The 16,218-nt window shown below is 39.5% G+C and overlaps 1 protein-coding gene across 3 annotated transcripts in view; it reads left to right on the top strand.

The window, feature by feature from the left end:
- TENM2 (teneurin transmembrane protein 2) overlaps nt 1-16,218 on the top strand; it is a 1,365,678-nt gene that overhangs the window by 827,214 nt on the left and 522,246 nt on the right. For all 3 annotated transcript variants that reach the window (XM_033927365.1, XM_033927364.1, XM_033927366.1), the window contains one exon: nt 5,013-5,247. In XM_033927365.1, coding sequence (XP_033783256.1) covers nt 5,013-5,247 — 235 coding nt within the window. The remainder of the gene's footprint in view (nt 1-5,012; nt 5,248-16,218) is intronic.

The raw sequence follows: 16,218 nt of genomic DNA, 5'->3' as shown, positions 1-16,218 counted from the left end.
TACCGGATGCTAGGGTCCACCTTGGGGGTTTGCGCCCAAGAAAAGGATCTGGATATCATTGTAGATAATAAGACGAAACCTTCTGCCCAATGTGTGGCTGCGGCCAAAAAAGCAAACAGGATGCTGGGAATTCTTAAAAAAGGGATGGTTAACAAGACTAAGAATGTCATAATGCCCCTGTATAAATCCATGGTGGACCTCATTTGGAGTACTGCATTCAATTCTAGTCTCAAGAAAGATATAGCATCACTAGAAAAGGTTCATAAGAACATAAGAATTGCTGCTGCTGGGTCAGACCAGTGGTCCATCGTGACCAGCAGTCCGCTCATGCGGCGGCCTTCTGCTTCAAAGAAGAGCGACCAAGATGGTAAAGGGAATGGAGCTCCTTTCGTATGAGGAAAGACTAAAACGGTTAGGGCTCTTCAGCTTGGAAAAGAGATATGATTGAAGTCTACAAAATCCTGAGTGGAGTAGAACGGGTACAAGGGATCGATTTTTCACTCTGTCAAAAATTACAAAGACTAGGGGACACTCGATGAAGTTACATGGAAATACTTTTAAAACCAATAGGAGGAATTTTTTTTTTCCACTCAGAGAATAGTTAAGCTATGGAACGCGTTGCCAGAGGATGTGTTAAGAGCGGATAGCGTAGCTGGTTTTAAGAAATGTTTGGACATGTTCCAGGAGGAAAAGTCCATAGTCTGTTATTGAGAAAGACATGGGGGAAGCCACTGCTTGCCCTGTATTGGTAGAATGAAATATTGCAACACCTTAGATTTTGGCCAGGTACTAATGACCAGGATTGGCCACTGTGAGAATGGGCTACTGGGCTTGATGGGCCATTGGTCTGACCCAGTAAGGCTTTTCTTATGTTCTTATGTTGTGAAAGCCTGACCAGTACAGGACAATCCACATATCATCACTAATTAACAAACTACCAGAGCATCTAACCATAATTTTCATTCTTTAAGTGACCATCCAGTATATAACTCCCAAACTAATGTTGTATTCCTCATGTATGTTGACCTAAATTCTCTCTGCGAATGCTTTAAGATATTATATGTGAAACTAACTTATCTCTGGAATTGCTAAGTGATGTTGACAATCATATTGGATAAATATCTCTGTAGCCTCTATTGCCTTAGTTTTCTGTATCTCATTTTTGTTCAATTATTATGTATGTTATCTTGTAACACATTGAGCTCTCTAGGAAGGATGGGATATAAAATAAATTATAAAAATATATAGCTGCCTCCTAATTTTACAGCTGCGTGTCCAAATTTGCAATTAGCACCTATCTTTTCATGTGCAATTTATAGAATACAGTCAGTTTCATGTGTAACATAATTTAATAATTGGATGCTAATCTGGTTAACCAATTATTGGTATAATTGGTTTTAATTGATGCTAATTGACACTTAACCACATAACTGCACTTAGGATTCTTTAAGTTCTGCACTCAAATTCCAGAGCATAGACCTAGGAGCATTTACTCCAATCATTCGGCTGGAGTAAGTGCTCGCGTCTAAAGGTTGGCGTGTAAATGTGGACTTCCATTTGTATTCTATGACAGCAGTTGAGGGCACAAGTCCGTTATAGAATCGCTTTTTAGCTTGCATCTTCCCATCATCTCTGGAAGTCGTTGCCAGAGAACGTGGTGAAATCAGTTAGCTTAGCGAGATTTAAAAAAGGTTTGGCTAATTTCCTAAGAGAAGTCCATAAGCCATGATTGAGATAGCTTGGGGAAATCCACTGCTTATTCCTAGGATAAGCAACATAAAATCTGTTTTACTAATTGGGATTTAGCTAGGCATTTGGGATCTGGGTTGGCCTCTGTTGGAAGCAGGATGCTGTGCTTGATGGACCTTCGGTCTGTCTCAGTTTGGCAATTCTTATGTTCTAATTTTAGTCGACCTTTTGAGAATGATCAGCCCGGTGTTAAAACCAACATAGAACTCAGACTACCATGCCGGTTTTAACTCTGGTTAGTACATAGGGGCTCTTTGTGTCATCTGTATAATTCTTGGTGTGGTTGAACTTACAGAAATGAATTAAAAATGAGAGTGAAAGGATAGTTGGTATCTGAGTGATGTCATGTAACCAATCTCTTGTTTTGTACCACACTACAACAATATATCAAAGGACAGAAGAGAAATCTAGATAAATAGCCAACACTCTCTTCAAATCACAAACCAATTGGTGAATTCACTCACAGGAGTTGGAAATTATGGGATAATTTCATCACTGGCATAAAAAAAACCTCCTGTGCTCTACAAGTAACAGCTAATAGTGAGCTCTCAGTTACTCTTAGGCTTTTCCTTCTCATGTGGTAGAACATAAGAATATAAGAAGTGCCTCTGCTGGGTCAGACCAGAGGTCCATCGTGCCCAGCAGTCCGCTTGTGCGGCGGTCCAACAGGTCCAGAACTTGTGTAGTAGTCCTCTATCTATACCCCTCTATCCCCTTTTCCTTCAGAAAATTGTCCAATCCCTTCTTGAACCCTAATACCCTACTCTGTCCTACCACGCCCTCTGGAAGCGCATTCCAGGTGTCCACCACCCTCTGGGTGAAGAAAAACTTCCTAGCATTGGTTTTGAATACGTCCTCTCTCAGCTTTTCCGAATGCCCTCTCGTTCTTGTGGTTTTTGAAAGTTTGAAGAATTCTTATTTCATCATTGATTTGTGATTTGAAGCGTGTTCATACGAGTAGGTTATTTCTTTGAAAATCACCCAGAATGTCTGCCTGTAAACGGATGTGTTTCATCTCATTATGGTCACACTTTCACCTCCACTGAGCATGGAGCTGAGTCGGGATTGCAGGTATTGGTTTTGAAAAGCATTGCAAATAAATTTGAGAAAGGTGTTGTATGTATTAAGCAGTAGGCCTGAATGTGTGCAATTTTCAGAGGTAAATGATTTCCCTGACTGCATGCACTGATTTTGCAGGCGCTATGTTTTAAATTTGCCTCTTCCACTCCGCCACTGCTTTAATGTTGTGAAGATTCGTTACAATCCAATATTTCGCTGCACATAAGCGCTTCCAACAAACCAGCTGTAAAAGCAACAAATGCTCCCTCTTTTACAAAGATGGAGCACAGGTTTTAGCACCAGCAGTGACGATAAGTGCTCAGACGGGCACAGAATTTCTATGAGCGTTGGAGCAGTTACTGCCGCGGCTGGCGCTAGAACCCACACTATGCGTTAGCAAAGGAGGGGACAGATCTTTTCCCTGAGCTACAACAATGCCTTCGAGTCAGCCACTGACCCATGGCTACATTGGAGTAAAGGGGTGGATTGCCATTGTCTTATCCTGCGCAATGCGTGGCTCCACTATGGCGCTGCTGCTCGACATAGGGCCCCTTAGGCTCATAGCATTAATTAATAAGTATAAATTCCTATTCCCCATTACCCTGGCTTGAGGATGGCATGGACTCATCTGGCAGTGAGTTTTATTTTGTATAACCATTTGTCCTCCTATGAGCTAATAATTTTGCAATATCAAGTTTTGGTGGAAAGCCTACATTCCACTTAGCCATCCAACCACAGAATGGGGGGGCAGGTAAACTGCCTCCGAGGAACAGATGCATAAATGTTTGGGTAAAATTACAGATATAAGTGCCACCACAAGTTGATACTAATTGATATATGACCTAAATGGAGGAAAAAAGATCTCAGAATCACCTTTTGGGGATCATGGATTTCTCACCCCCAAAATTGTACGGTGATGAATCTCAGTCATTGATCAAAAACCTCCATCCTATCCTATGAAAATAAATTATTATCTTTTTTAAATTTTATTTTCTTCTGTTATTTAATTTCATGTATTTCTTATAATTTTCTTGTGTTATTTAATGTCATATATTTTTTTTATATTATTTAATTTATCATAGTATAAATAAATCAATGTTACTGATGCCAGCAGTAGAATGAATTGAACACTTATCTGAAAATGATGGTAAATCAAAGTGTCTTCATACAAGGGTAGAATACCCAAAACGGCAAGAAAATCGTTGCTATATCCGACTACATGCTGGACACAGTGAAAGTGCTCAATATGATACTAATCCGACCGGTCCCGTTTCTCCCTAATATCCGGGCTTTATCAAGAAACGAGTGCACGTATCTGGTTGATCTGTTGAAAATCACTTTTCAGATAAGTGTTCAATTCATTCTACATGAAATTAAATAACACCAGAAAATAAAATTTTTAAAAAAATATGAATTTATTTTCATAGGATAGGATAGACGTTTTTGATCAATGATTGAGATTCATCACTGTACAATTTTTGGGGTGAGAAATCCATGATCCCCAAAAGGTGATTCTGAGATATTTTTTCCTCCATTTAGGTCATATATCAATTAGTATCAACTTGTGGTGGCACTTATATTTATTTTGTTGATACACATCCTTTACCTAGTGTATTTGATTGTAAAATTACAGATACACTCGACATTCTAATCGTCTCTGTGTACAAATTAGTTCCCTAACACTTGCTTGTCTTATATGGAAAGGTGCGGGACGGGACGGTAGAAGGGTGGTGACGGTCCCGGTCCCGGTCAGCGAGCTCTGCTTATTTCATAATTAAAGCATGAAGGTTTGCAGATCTGAGCACTTTACACACAGAAAAATATTTTATTGACATGTTCGATTTTAGGATTGATGAATTCATAAAGCCTGTGTTTGGGATCAGTTGCCTTACATGTAGAAAGATTGTCTGCAAGTCAGTTTAACTGCAGATCTGAGCAATTTTGTTACGGGTCAGAAAGCAGAATCTTACCTATAGAATGACCTTAGAATATTATGCTCTTTCTCCTCCAAAATGAGAACTGAAAAATGAAAATATGTTATAGAGTCTTAATTAATGCTCTTTCCCTCTCTTAGTCAATTGAATTATTAGCCTGGAAGCTATGAAACAAGCAGCTGAATTTCATCTTTACCTCATCTTTTTTTCTAAACCATTAGAAAAGAGAAAAATATATAAACAAATTTGTTTATTTATGTCTTTTTTTAGGCCCTCCAAACCATCACAGTCAGTCCACGTTGAGGCCACCTTTGCCGCCCCCTCACAACCACACGCTGTCCCATCACCATTCCTCTGCCAACTCCCTGAACAGGAACTCTCTCACGAACCGGAGGAATCAGATCCACGCACCACCTCCTGTACCCAATGACCTGGCCACAACCCCAGAGTCGGTGCAACTTCAGGACAGCTGGGTGCTCAACAGCAACGTACCCCTGGAGACCAGGTGAGCCATGATTGGTGGTAAAGAGAGAAGATTGGCAACCAAAGTAATGCAAATTAACCCTGAATATTCAGTGCTGGTGCCCGGGCATGGATTGGTGCTGAATATCCCAGATTTGTTATGCCTTCAGGTTGAATATCAGCTTGGTTCGCTTTTGGAAACTGTAAGGATCGTTGAAAGTAATGGAGTAGAGATGAGGCATCTTCAAATATTAATTGACCTAATAGATCTTTTATTTCGAATCCATTACTCTGGAGCGATCTTAGTAATCCTGTAAACTGTGATGTGAGGTAACGGTGAGGGGCATGTCTCTCTTCTGCACACCCCCTCCTGGTCTTTAACTGGTAAACTTAAAAGTTCCCCTTGAGGGCCACTCCTTTTCTTCTGTTTATCTGTGTGGAGACAAGAGTCATCCCTAGTTGTTTCCAAGTTTATTTACAGTTTGATATACCGACCATCAAACAAATATCTGGACGGTTTACAACAGTTAAAATTAGAGTTTAAAAAAGTAATAAAAATAAAAATAAAATAGAGTAACATAAAAACCAGACAAAGACAAAGATACGGACAAAGTTGATACAATAGGCACTGGGAGAGGGGAAGACTCAAAGTCAAAATCAAAATAAAAGGGAGGTCGGAAGGGGAAGGGAGAGAACGAATAGGGGAGGGGAGGGGGGTCGCTTCATAAAAGCAGTTGTTTTTAACAATTAAAGATGGAAGAAAAAGGGTCTTATCCAGAATTTTGGTAGGCGTCTTGAAATAAGGTTTTTAGTTTGGTTTTGAATTTGCCGAGTAAGTTTTCCGATTGAAGGTGAGATGGCATTGCGTTCCAGAGGGAAGGAGAAGATAGAGTTTCGAGTGTAGAAAAGATCTTTGAGACACGGAACAGTCAATAGATTTTGATCAGCGGATCTCAGGGCCCGAAGAGAGGCATAAGGAATGAAAAGTTTGATCAGCCTCAAGATAGAAAAATATACCAAGGTTTTAGGAATCGCTCTAGACTCCTCACTGAACTTTGAAATCCACGTTAACGCCATAATCCGGAAATCTTTACTTGCACTACAGCAACTAAAAAGAATTAGACCATACTGTAATGTGAACAATGTTCAATGCGCTGAAATCCTAATTATATTATTTTGTAGCGAAACAACACATTTGTAGGAGTATCTAAATTGAAATTTTCTCTCCAAGGCCAACACTTGCTGATGACGGCTTAGGAACTTTTTTCTTCTGCTTTGTGTCCATTTACATATATCCTGAATGATTAAAATCTTATCACCCAGAAAATGGCAATTAAATGAATGAAACACAGCAAAGCTTCTTTGTATTGATAAAAGACAAAAAAATAACTAGAAACTCTCTAGAATGTCTATTATATTTAAGCTGTATGAAGAAACCTCCTCTAAAGATCTCTGAGAATGTTCCTGAGCTATATGGGACCTAGGAATTAAATATATCTTGCACAAAGGAGAAATGTTTTGTTCATTATATCTCAGTTATCATTCCATAGGGAACTGATAAAATAGCTCTTTAGGAGTAGCTGTTAATGTAGGGAAATCCAAAAGTCTCAGGTTCAACTGTCACATATAATTAGCAAAATTTTCAATCCTCTGCTGGAAAACCATGTTATCTTGAATTAAAGCTGTTTGAGTCGGTTGGAATTGGATAGACCAGGGGTGCCCAACACGTCGATCGCGATCGACCAGTAGCTCAGGAAGGCAACGCGAGTCAATCGTTAGACTCGTGTTGCCGTCCTGATCTACCGGGCCGATCAGTCTTCCTCTCCAGTGTTCTCCCTTGGGCCTTTTAGCTGGGCGGTCCGCCCAGCTGTCATCTGCTGCTGCCGCTGCTGCTGAACATTAAAAAAACCCAAAAAAACGGCTTGGAGATTTCAGCCCGTAGCGAACTTATGCTCCGTGGCTCTAACGTGTGCGTGCCGGCTTCCCTTCTCTTCCCTCCGAAACCGGAAGTTATGTCCGGGGGGGGGGGAGAAGGGAAGCCGGCACGCACATGTTGAGAGCCCTGAAGCAAGCGTTCGCTATGGGCTAAGGCGGGAGACAGGTTAGTGAAGCATTTGCTCTTCTTGCTGACGGGTCCTGCCTACTTCCTGTTTCCGCGAAGGCAGGACCCGGCAGCATTTCCCCCAATAGGTCGATCGCGATCTTGGGCCAATCAGCCTTCCTCTCCCCACGGCAGAATTGACGTCGGGGAGAGGAATGCTGGTCGGCCAAAGCAGGGAGAGGTTGGGCCTGCATCGGCTTTCGAGCCTGTTATTGGTGGCGGTTTGGGTCCTGGTCCCCGATGGCAATGGCTTGGGAGAGGTCAGGGAGAAAGAAAGAAAAAGGGCAGACAGGGAAACAGAAGGAAAGAAGAGAAACAGAAAAAAAAGAAAGGGAGGCAGAGAGAAAGAAAGGGCAGGGAGAGAGGAAGGAAAAGTTGGGGGAGAGAATGAGGTCTGGAGGAGAGGAAGCATAAAGGCTAAAAGAAAGGAAGAAAGATTGGATGCACAGTCAGAAGAAGAAAGTGCAACCAGAGACTCATGAAATCACCAGACAAGGTAGGAAAAATGATTTTATTTTAAATTTAGTGATCAAAATGTGTCTGAATTTATATCTGCTGTCTATATTTTACACTAAGGTCCTCTTTTACTAAACCGCAATAGTGTTTTTTAGCGCAGGGAGCCTATGAGCATCGAGACCAGCGCTGGGCATTCAGCGCAGCTCCCTGCGCTCTAAAAACTGCTATCGTGGTTTAGTAAAAAGGGAGGGGGCCAGGGGGGTATATTTGTTTATTTTTGTATAGTTGTTACTGAGGTGATAGTGCATAGAGTCATCTGCTTTGACCTCTTTGAAAAACCCTGGAATAGGAATGATAATTAACATTTAATTTTATTGTTGGTAGATCATTTTGACTTGGTCATTTTAAAAGTAGCTCGCAAGCCCCAAAAGTGTGGGCACCCCTGGGATAGACAATTCTTAACTTTTAAAGTATTGTGCTCAAAGTCTGTTTGAACTTCAGAATTCGAGTTGAATTTTGCTGAACGGAGGGGGGTCAGAGCATGTATAATACTAGTTTCACATAATGAGGTTCTTATAGGTACACAACTAATAGAATTACCATAATGCATTTTTCATTCATACACTCACGGGATCTTACTTATAAAGGCATATAGACTGAGTATTGGCCTTTCCTAGATTAATAATAAAGAACTTGTTTGAAATGAAGCACTGAGGGAGATCTTGAGAAGCAATCCTGATGTTAGATTGACAGAAGTTTAGTTTTAATTTATATTTCATCCAGAATGTAGTTGCATTTTAATCCCTTCTGTGCACAGAACCTGCTCATTCTCCTTCACAGTCTTTAGTTTCTTCTTTTGGGGGTTTTAATTCCTCCGGAGATTTGCTCTTGCGTTTAATTTGTTTTGTCGAGGGCTTTGTATTGCTTGCTGAATTTTAAGTGATACTTTGAATTACAGGTGATTCTTTATTCTTTGATATACCGTTTATCAAACAGGTACCTAAACAGTTTACAATTGAATGAGTCTAAAAAAAAAGAGTTTAAAATTAAAAATAAAACATATCTAAAATTTAGAAATAAAGGGAAGAAATAATAATAAAAAAGGGGGCATAAACAGACTGACATACTGGAAACGAGATGGGAGGAGAAAAAAGGTAAGTTAATAAATACATTGAGATTGAAAATCAAAATACAAAGGTGGAGGGAGGGGAAGATGCATTATGGTAGGGCTCGCTTCAAAAAAAGCCTTTTTTTTTTCCAAAGTCCATCGATTAATAGTGATGCTTTTTCTCCTCTGAAGTGTACACACAGAAAAGCATGCAACTGCTAGCACAAACCATGTACTTTTACCTATAGGTGTCTCTGGCTCAGCAGAACTGAAGGGTTTGCATGGATCTAATCTGATCAAATCTAACATTTTGGAGAGTTCTACAGAGGAGGTCATAGAGCGATTGACCTTTTTAGTTTCTTTTGTCTATTATCAATATAAAAAAAACATTTACTTTGTTTATTTTATCATTCATCTGATTGCAATTTCCTGGGCAATAAGATTTGAATTTCTCTGGATGTACGCAACTGGACATATATCCATTGTCAAGGTAATTACTTAATTTTGTAAGTTTGCTGGAGACGAGCCTATCAATAATATGGAGATCTGCTGGTTACCTTTTTATCTGCTGATACATTTTTTTATATTAACTTGGGATCCCCCAACACTAGTGTTGAATTTTATTCCAACACTTTTTAATGGCATCACACCATGTTAAATTCACTGGCTCAAGGTCCTACTAGAGACTGAGTTTGGAGTGCTATAAAAACTGTAATATGACCAAGATTATAATCGTCGTCGTTTCAATTACCAGGAACTTTTCAAGAATTGACTTGAAATATCATCCTTTAGGAAGAGTAAAGGAGTAGAGGGGGGGATCATGGATTTGATAAACCACCTTTCTGTGTGTATAATCAAAGTGGTTTACATATACTATATGCAGGTACTTTTTCTGTCCATAGTGGGTTCACAGTCTAAGTACAGACTCTTCTGATATCATTCCTATACTTGCTTATTACGTGAATGTTAGATCAGTTGGAAACAAGACTGCCTTGATTAAAGACTGGATTTGAAGATTGTCAACCTGGTTTTGTATTTCCAATTGAAACGTGTACCTTTTCTGAAGATGTCCTTAATATTAAGGAATTTTGTCCAGCCAATTACAAAATAAAGACTATCTGGACAGAGGAGGAGGAGGATTTTGCTATAATTTTTAAAAGTTTTTTTTGTGGTTCAAATGTTTTATATTAGTGGAGTTGGAGATGTTATCATGTCAGCTAAGATGTGATTCATTGGAAGATGTTATGACTTCTATATATTTTTACTTTCCCCCAGGTAGTTGGCCTAAGGACAAAGAGTTTTTATGATTTTGTTTCTAGAAGCTCACTGCACTCACGGTATTTGCTGCTAGGAGGCATTTTATTTTCTATCTAATTTGCATTATAGTATGACTTTGCTTCAGTCTACTCTCGTTCATGGAAATCAGCTGGCTTACTAGCTAGCATATATGATATTTTGTGTTGTCCAGGCCTGTGGTCAGATCACTATGCCTTACAGTCCAATATTAATTGACATTGTTCAAAGAAGAAAGTAATTAAGGTTATGAAAAATATTAAGATGAGGAATAGGATAGATCTGATTCAATTCTTGGGAGAGTGGCACAGTGGTTAGAGCTATATCCTCAGCACCCAGAGGTTGTGGGTTCAAACCCACACTGCTCCTTGTGACCCTGGGCAAGTCTCTTAATCCCCCCATTGCCCCAGATACATAAGAAAGATTGTGAGCTCACCAGGACAGACAGGGAAAAATGCTTGAGTACCTGAATAAATTCATGTAAACCATTCTGAGCTCCTCTGGGAGAATGGTATAGAATATTGAATAAATAAATAAATTCTGGGAGAAGTAAACTTCCGTGGATCCTTCCACGGATCTCTCATAATTCTTTAATAACTGGAACAGGCTAGGAGAGCGAGTCTTGGATGGCCTAGATGCTAAATTTAGTAAAGTCAAAAAAGAAAACCTTAGCAATAAGTGGTTTAATGATGAGCTATTACAGTTGAAGCAGAGCTGATAGATTTGAACAGAATAAAATATCCTGGAGGAAAATGGTGTGCCATTATACATTGATAATTAGGGGGTGAGAGAGGAGTTTATTTTATTTATTGATTTGATTGATTTGATTTGATTTTTTTAGCCTGTTCTCCCAAAAGAGCTCAGAACAGTTTACAAATCAGGTACTCAAGTATTATTAGTAATGGGAACTAATTCTATGGATACCAAGAAACTGTTCCAATTGTTTTATCAATTAACTATGGTAAGGTATGGAAAACCTTTCATATGCTGAAAGATTAGAGAAACTGGGGCTCTTTTCCCTGGAAAAGCGGAGACTCAGAGGGGACATGATAGAGACTTACAAGATCATGAAGGGCATGGAGAAAGTGGAAAGGGACAGATTCTTCAAACTTTTGATAAATACAAGAACGAGAGGGCATTCGGAAAAATTAAGAGGGGACAGATTCAGAATCAATGCTAGGAAGTTCTTCTTCACCCAAAGGGTGGTGGACACCTGGAATGTGCTTCCAGAGGGTGTAATAGGACAGAGTACATTATTGGGGTTCAAGTGGGGATAAGATGATTTCCTGAAGGAAAAGGGGATAGAAGGATATAGATAGAGGGTTACTTTACAGGTCCTGGACCTGATGAGCCGCCGTGTGAGCGGACTGATGGACCCTGGTCTGACCCATCAGAGGCACTACTTATGTTCTTACAACTCAAGATCTGGCTTCATTAATAAATAATTGAGGGCAAGAATTTTTCATTACTTGCAGATAGAAAATGTTTAGACTTCACTCCATTTCAATGGTCTGAATTGAATTTTTCCCCCAAATATGCAGCTTCATATTGGGGTCCTATTACTAAGGCGTGCTAGCCGTTTCAGCACACGCTAAACTCTAACATGTCCGTTATAGTCTATGGACGCGTTAGTGTTTAGCGTGAGCTAAAACGGCTAGGGCGCCTTAGTAAAAGGACCCCATTATTTCTTAGATATTTGCCGTCCTTATATTAGGAAATTGGTTCCCAGTGAACGTACGATGACGCTCTTGAAACGGATGCATTTCTGCCAGTTTTTTTGATGCCTAACTTTTTCACCTTGTACGCTGCTTTTCTCGCATGACAATGTAGCCATACGAGTAAAACGTATTATACGAGTATAATTGGCACTAATTAAAAGTCATAATATAACATAAGTCTTTATTTATATACCGCAAAATGTCTTTTGGTTCAATGGGGTTACAGAAAAGTAGATACAACAAAGAGGAGAAAATTTTAGCATTAATAATTGCTAAAACCATTTGTGTCAAGTGTTAAGGCGCATGAAATTTCCCTATCTGTCCCAAACTGGGGTCTCAATATAAGCTAAGTGCCAAGAAGTAATTGGTATGAAGCATATATATACGAAAGAAAGATAATAAAACGGGGACAAAAACTTCTCGGATCACAATCTGCGGCAAAAAACCTGAGAGAGAAAAGGTACAGTATAAATAAAATTTATTCAGTATGAATTAAAAAAAAACAGATCAAATTTAGCATGAGAAAAAAGTACTATAAGAATTCAGTAAAAATTAGCAAGATAATAAAATAAAAACAAACCTGAAAAAATAAAATATAATTCCAGTCAGTAAAAAGTAAAATGTTATGTGCAGAACTTGGAGAGCATGATTCTATAAAAAAAATATGCACCAGTTGCAGTATGCAAATTTGAAAAAGGGGCATGGCCAGGAGCGGACCATGGACATTCCTCAAAGTTATGCACAATGCCCAATTCACACATAACTTAAGTGCAGGTATTTAGGCCTGGTTTTAGCTGGCCTAAATGGGTGTGCCTAAACATTATGCGACATACAGATGCTTAGCGCAATTCTATAAAAGATATGCACGCTTGTAGAATCATGTTAAGCGTCGCTCTAGTCGGCACACAACTCAGCCATTATAGCAGGGGTAGGGAATTCTGGTCCTCGAGCGCCGTATTCCAGTCGGGTTTCAGGATTTCCCCAATGACTATGCATGAGATCTATTTGCATGCACTGCTTTCAATGCATAGTCATTGGGGAAATCCTGAAAACCCGACTGGAATACGGCTCTCGAGGACCAGAGTTCCCTACCCCTGCATTATAGAATAGTAGCTTAAGAACCAGGTTTTTTTGGTGCTTAACTTTTTCACTTTGTACAAGTTTCAAGTTTTTCTTAAAATTTGATAATGTCGCTTATCTGACTTCTAAGCGAGATACAGATTAAAATATGGGGAAAACAGATAAAAATTAAAGAATGCCAATAAGTCAAAACCAACATGAATCAAATGGCGTAACTAGTCAAGAACATCTAATAGTAAAGTTAAATAAGCGATTCATCAAATTAAAATAAAACTTGAATACATGATTTACACTGTAAGTCATGTATTAGATGTTCTTGACTAGTTATGCAGGAAACAAAAGGGAAGTGACGATGAAATACAATTGAAATAGGATAGGAAACAAATAAGATAAGAATGATAGGAAAGGGGGCACTGAAAGGATCTAGAATCAGAAAATAATAGTAAATATTGAAGAACTAAGGCCAGGGCTGGGCAGACTTGCATGGTCTGTGTCTGTATATGGCCGTTTGGTGGAGGATGGGTTGGGGAGGGTTTCAATGGCTGGGATGGTGTAGATGGGCTGGAGTTGGAACCTAAGAACAGTACCGGGCAGAGCTTTGGATTCTTGCCCAGAAATAGCTAAGAAGATGAAAACCAACAACAAATTTTTAGATTGAATCAGGTTAGGCAAACTAGATGGACCATTTGGGTCTTTATCTGCCGTCATCTACTATGTTACTTTGAATGAATGACTAAAAAGGAACTTTGAAGGGCTTAAATGTTGAAAGCATCCTTAAATAAATGGCTCTTAATTTGGCCTTTAAAGTGGTTTAGATTATTTTCTTCTCTTACTGGGGTTGAAAGAGTATTCTACAGTTTGGGGGGGGGGGGGGGCAACCACTGAAGAGATATCATGCCATTTAGTCCCTATTATGCGCAGAGAAGGAACAGTGAGTAATTTACAGTCAGAAGATCTAAGGATGCAGGACTGCTCATAGGGGATCAAATATTTGTCTATAAATTGGGGCGCTTTTGTTTGCTTTGTTTTAAAAATTAATAGGGATATTTTATATGAGATCTAGTGTTTGATTGGCAACCAGTGAACCTTTCGGAGCAAGGGGGGGTCACGTGATCATATTTCCTAGCTTTAGTTATGAGTTTGGCCATGTTTTGAATTATTTGGAGGCGTCTCAGTTCTTTCTGGGCGGCTCCTGTGAGTAAGCTATTGCAGTAGTCTAACTTTGCAATGACCATTGAGTAGACCAGGATGTTCAGTGACTTTGGCTCTAGAAATTTGGAAATAGACCAAATCAATTTAAGCTTGAAAAAACAGGATTTGACTACTGTGCTAATGTGTTCGTGGTATTTGAGTTTTTTGTCGAACATAACTCCTAGTATTTTTATTGAAGAAACATCATCTAGAACGGGGCACATAGCGAGATTCCCTCTTTCCAGGGGAAGATCATGGTTTGTGTTTTTGAAATGATTAAAGCTAACATATTCTCATTTAACCATAGCCTGATTTGATTTAGTTTATTGTTAATCTCTGTAATTTCGTTAATGTTTTCTGGATTGAGTGGGTGTAATAATTGAATATCATCAGCATAAGCAAAGGCTGAGAAACCAATGGATTGGCAGAGGGTAAGAAGAGGAGACAGGAAAATGTTGAACATAAGAGGCGAAAGGATAGAACCTTGGGGAACCCCATTTTGATAAGTGAAGGCATCCGAAGAAGAGTTTTTGAACAAAACCTTGGATTGCCGATATGAAAAACATGATTGAAGCCAGGTGAGAACTTGGTCTGTAATTCCATTGAATTCTGTTCTTCGAAGGAGGAGGGAATGATCTACAGTATCAAATGTGGTGGAAAGGTTGAGAGAGATGAGGAGCATGGAGTTGTAATGATCTAAATGGTACAGTTTTTCTCGCGCGGCAGTGTAACCATACGAGCGAAACGTTTTTGATGAGTGCTTGTTACTTTGGCATCTCACGGTATCATTCTTTTCTGAAAGTCCAATCCTTTTGCATTAAGTACTCGAACATCAAAGATACTTCTGAGGCAGGCTTCTGCCTTGAAGCCGAAACGCGGACCATGTCGGATCTTGAAGAAATCAATAGAGACATTAACTGTTTTATAGTTTTTATTTGCTTTTACTAACTCATTTTTTTATCCCAGGCTGATGTGTTTGTTTCCTTCCCAGCTTATTGTTCTCATTGTACATTTGTCATGGGGTTGATTGCCTTGTTCTGTTTTGAGCCTAGCTTTTAGCGCCATTTATAGTATTTACCCCTAATGTATGTTAATCTGTCTTATGCATATTTATTAAGTATATTCTGAAACATCAACAGCTTAGGAGACAACTGCGAAATACTGAATTTTAAATATTTTCAAAGTGGGAACAGCCTGTATGTTAGGAAAATTTATAAACTACTTATCTAACCAGTTTCTTTAAACTCGTCAGTTTGATTTACAGAAAAATTTAAAAAAGAGTAACATTTCACACTTGCTTTCGGTGCACCTGCCCTTATCCCCTGCTGACTTTTTTTTTTTTTCCTAATAGTTTCACTTCATTTACAGTGGTTATGTTCATGAACTTACTGCTAAGGTGCGGTAGCCGATTTAGCGCGTGCTAAACGCTAACACATCCATGGAATATAATGGGCGTGCTAAATTGGATAGCACCCCTTAGTAAAAGACCCCCAAATGCTTTGTTACCTATTGAGGAGATCTGTGCAATTTGAGATTGGCTCAGTCCCAAAACTGCCTCTATAGAAAACTCAAAGACATCATTTAGAATATTGTGTACAATTCTGGAGGCCGCACCTTCAAAAAGAACATAAGAACACTAGTCTTTAAGCCCGTTACATTAACAGGTGCTAGATTATATGTCTGTCTTTCTATCTGTCTCTCTCCCTACTCCTGTCTTTTTCTTTCTGTCTCTCTCCCTATCCCTGTCTTTTTCTTTCTGTCTGTCTCACTCCCTGGCCCCCTTTGTCTGTCTGTGTTTCTGTCTCTCTCCCTGCCCCTGTGTCTTTCTTCCTTTCTTTCTATCTCCCTCCCTACTTCCCTGTGCAGCAACTGCAGCATTCCCTTTCCCTCCATTTCCCTGTGCAGCAGCATTTTTTCCCTCCCCCCCCCACACTTCCCTGTGCAGAAGCCGAAGCAGCATTCCCTTCCCCTCCATTTCCCTGTGTAGCAGCATTTTTTCCTTCCCTCCCAATCCGACGCAGGCGGGGATCGTGAGAGGAGCCACCGCTGCGTCTTTCAACTTAAAAA

Source organism: Geotrypetes seraphini, chromosome 18, assembly GCF_902459505.1.
Source record: "Geotrypetes seraphini chromosome 18, aGeoSer1.1, whole genome shotgun sequence".
Taxonomy (NCBI): domain Eukaryota; kingdom Metazoa; phylum Chordata; class Amphibia; order Gymnophiona; family Dermophiidae; genus Geotrypetes; species Geotrypetes seraphini.
Note: the sequence above shows the minus strand (reverse complement) of the source record. Positions and strands in the feature narration are given on the sequence as shown.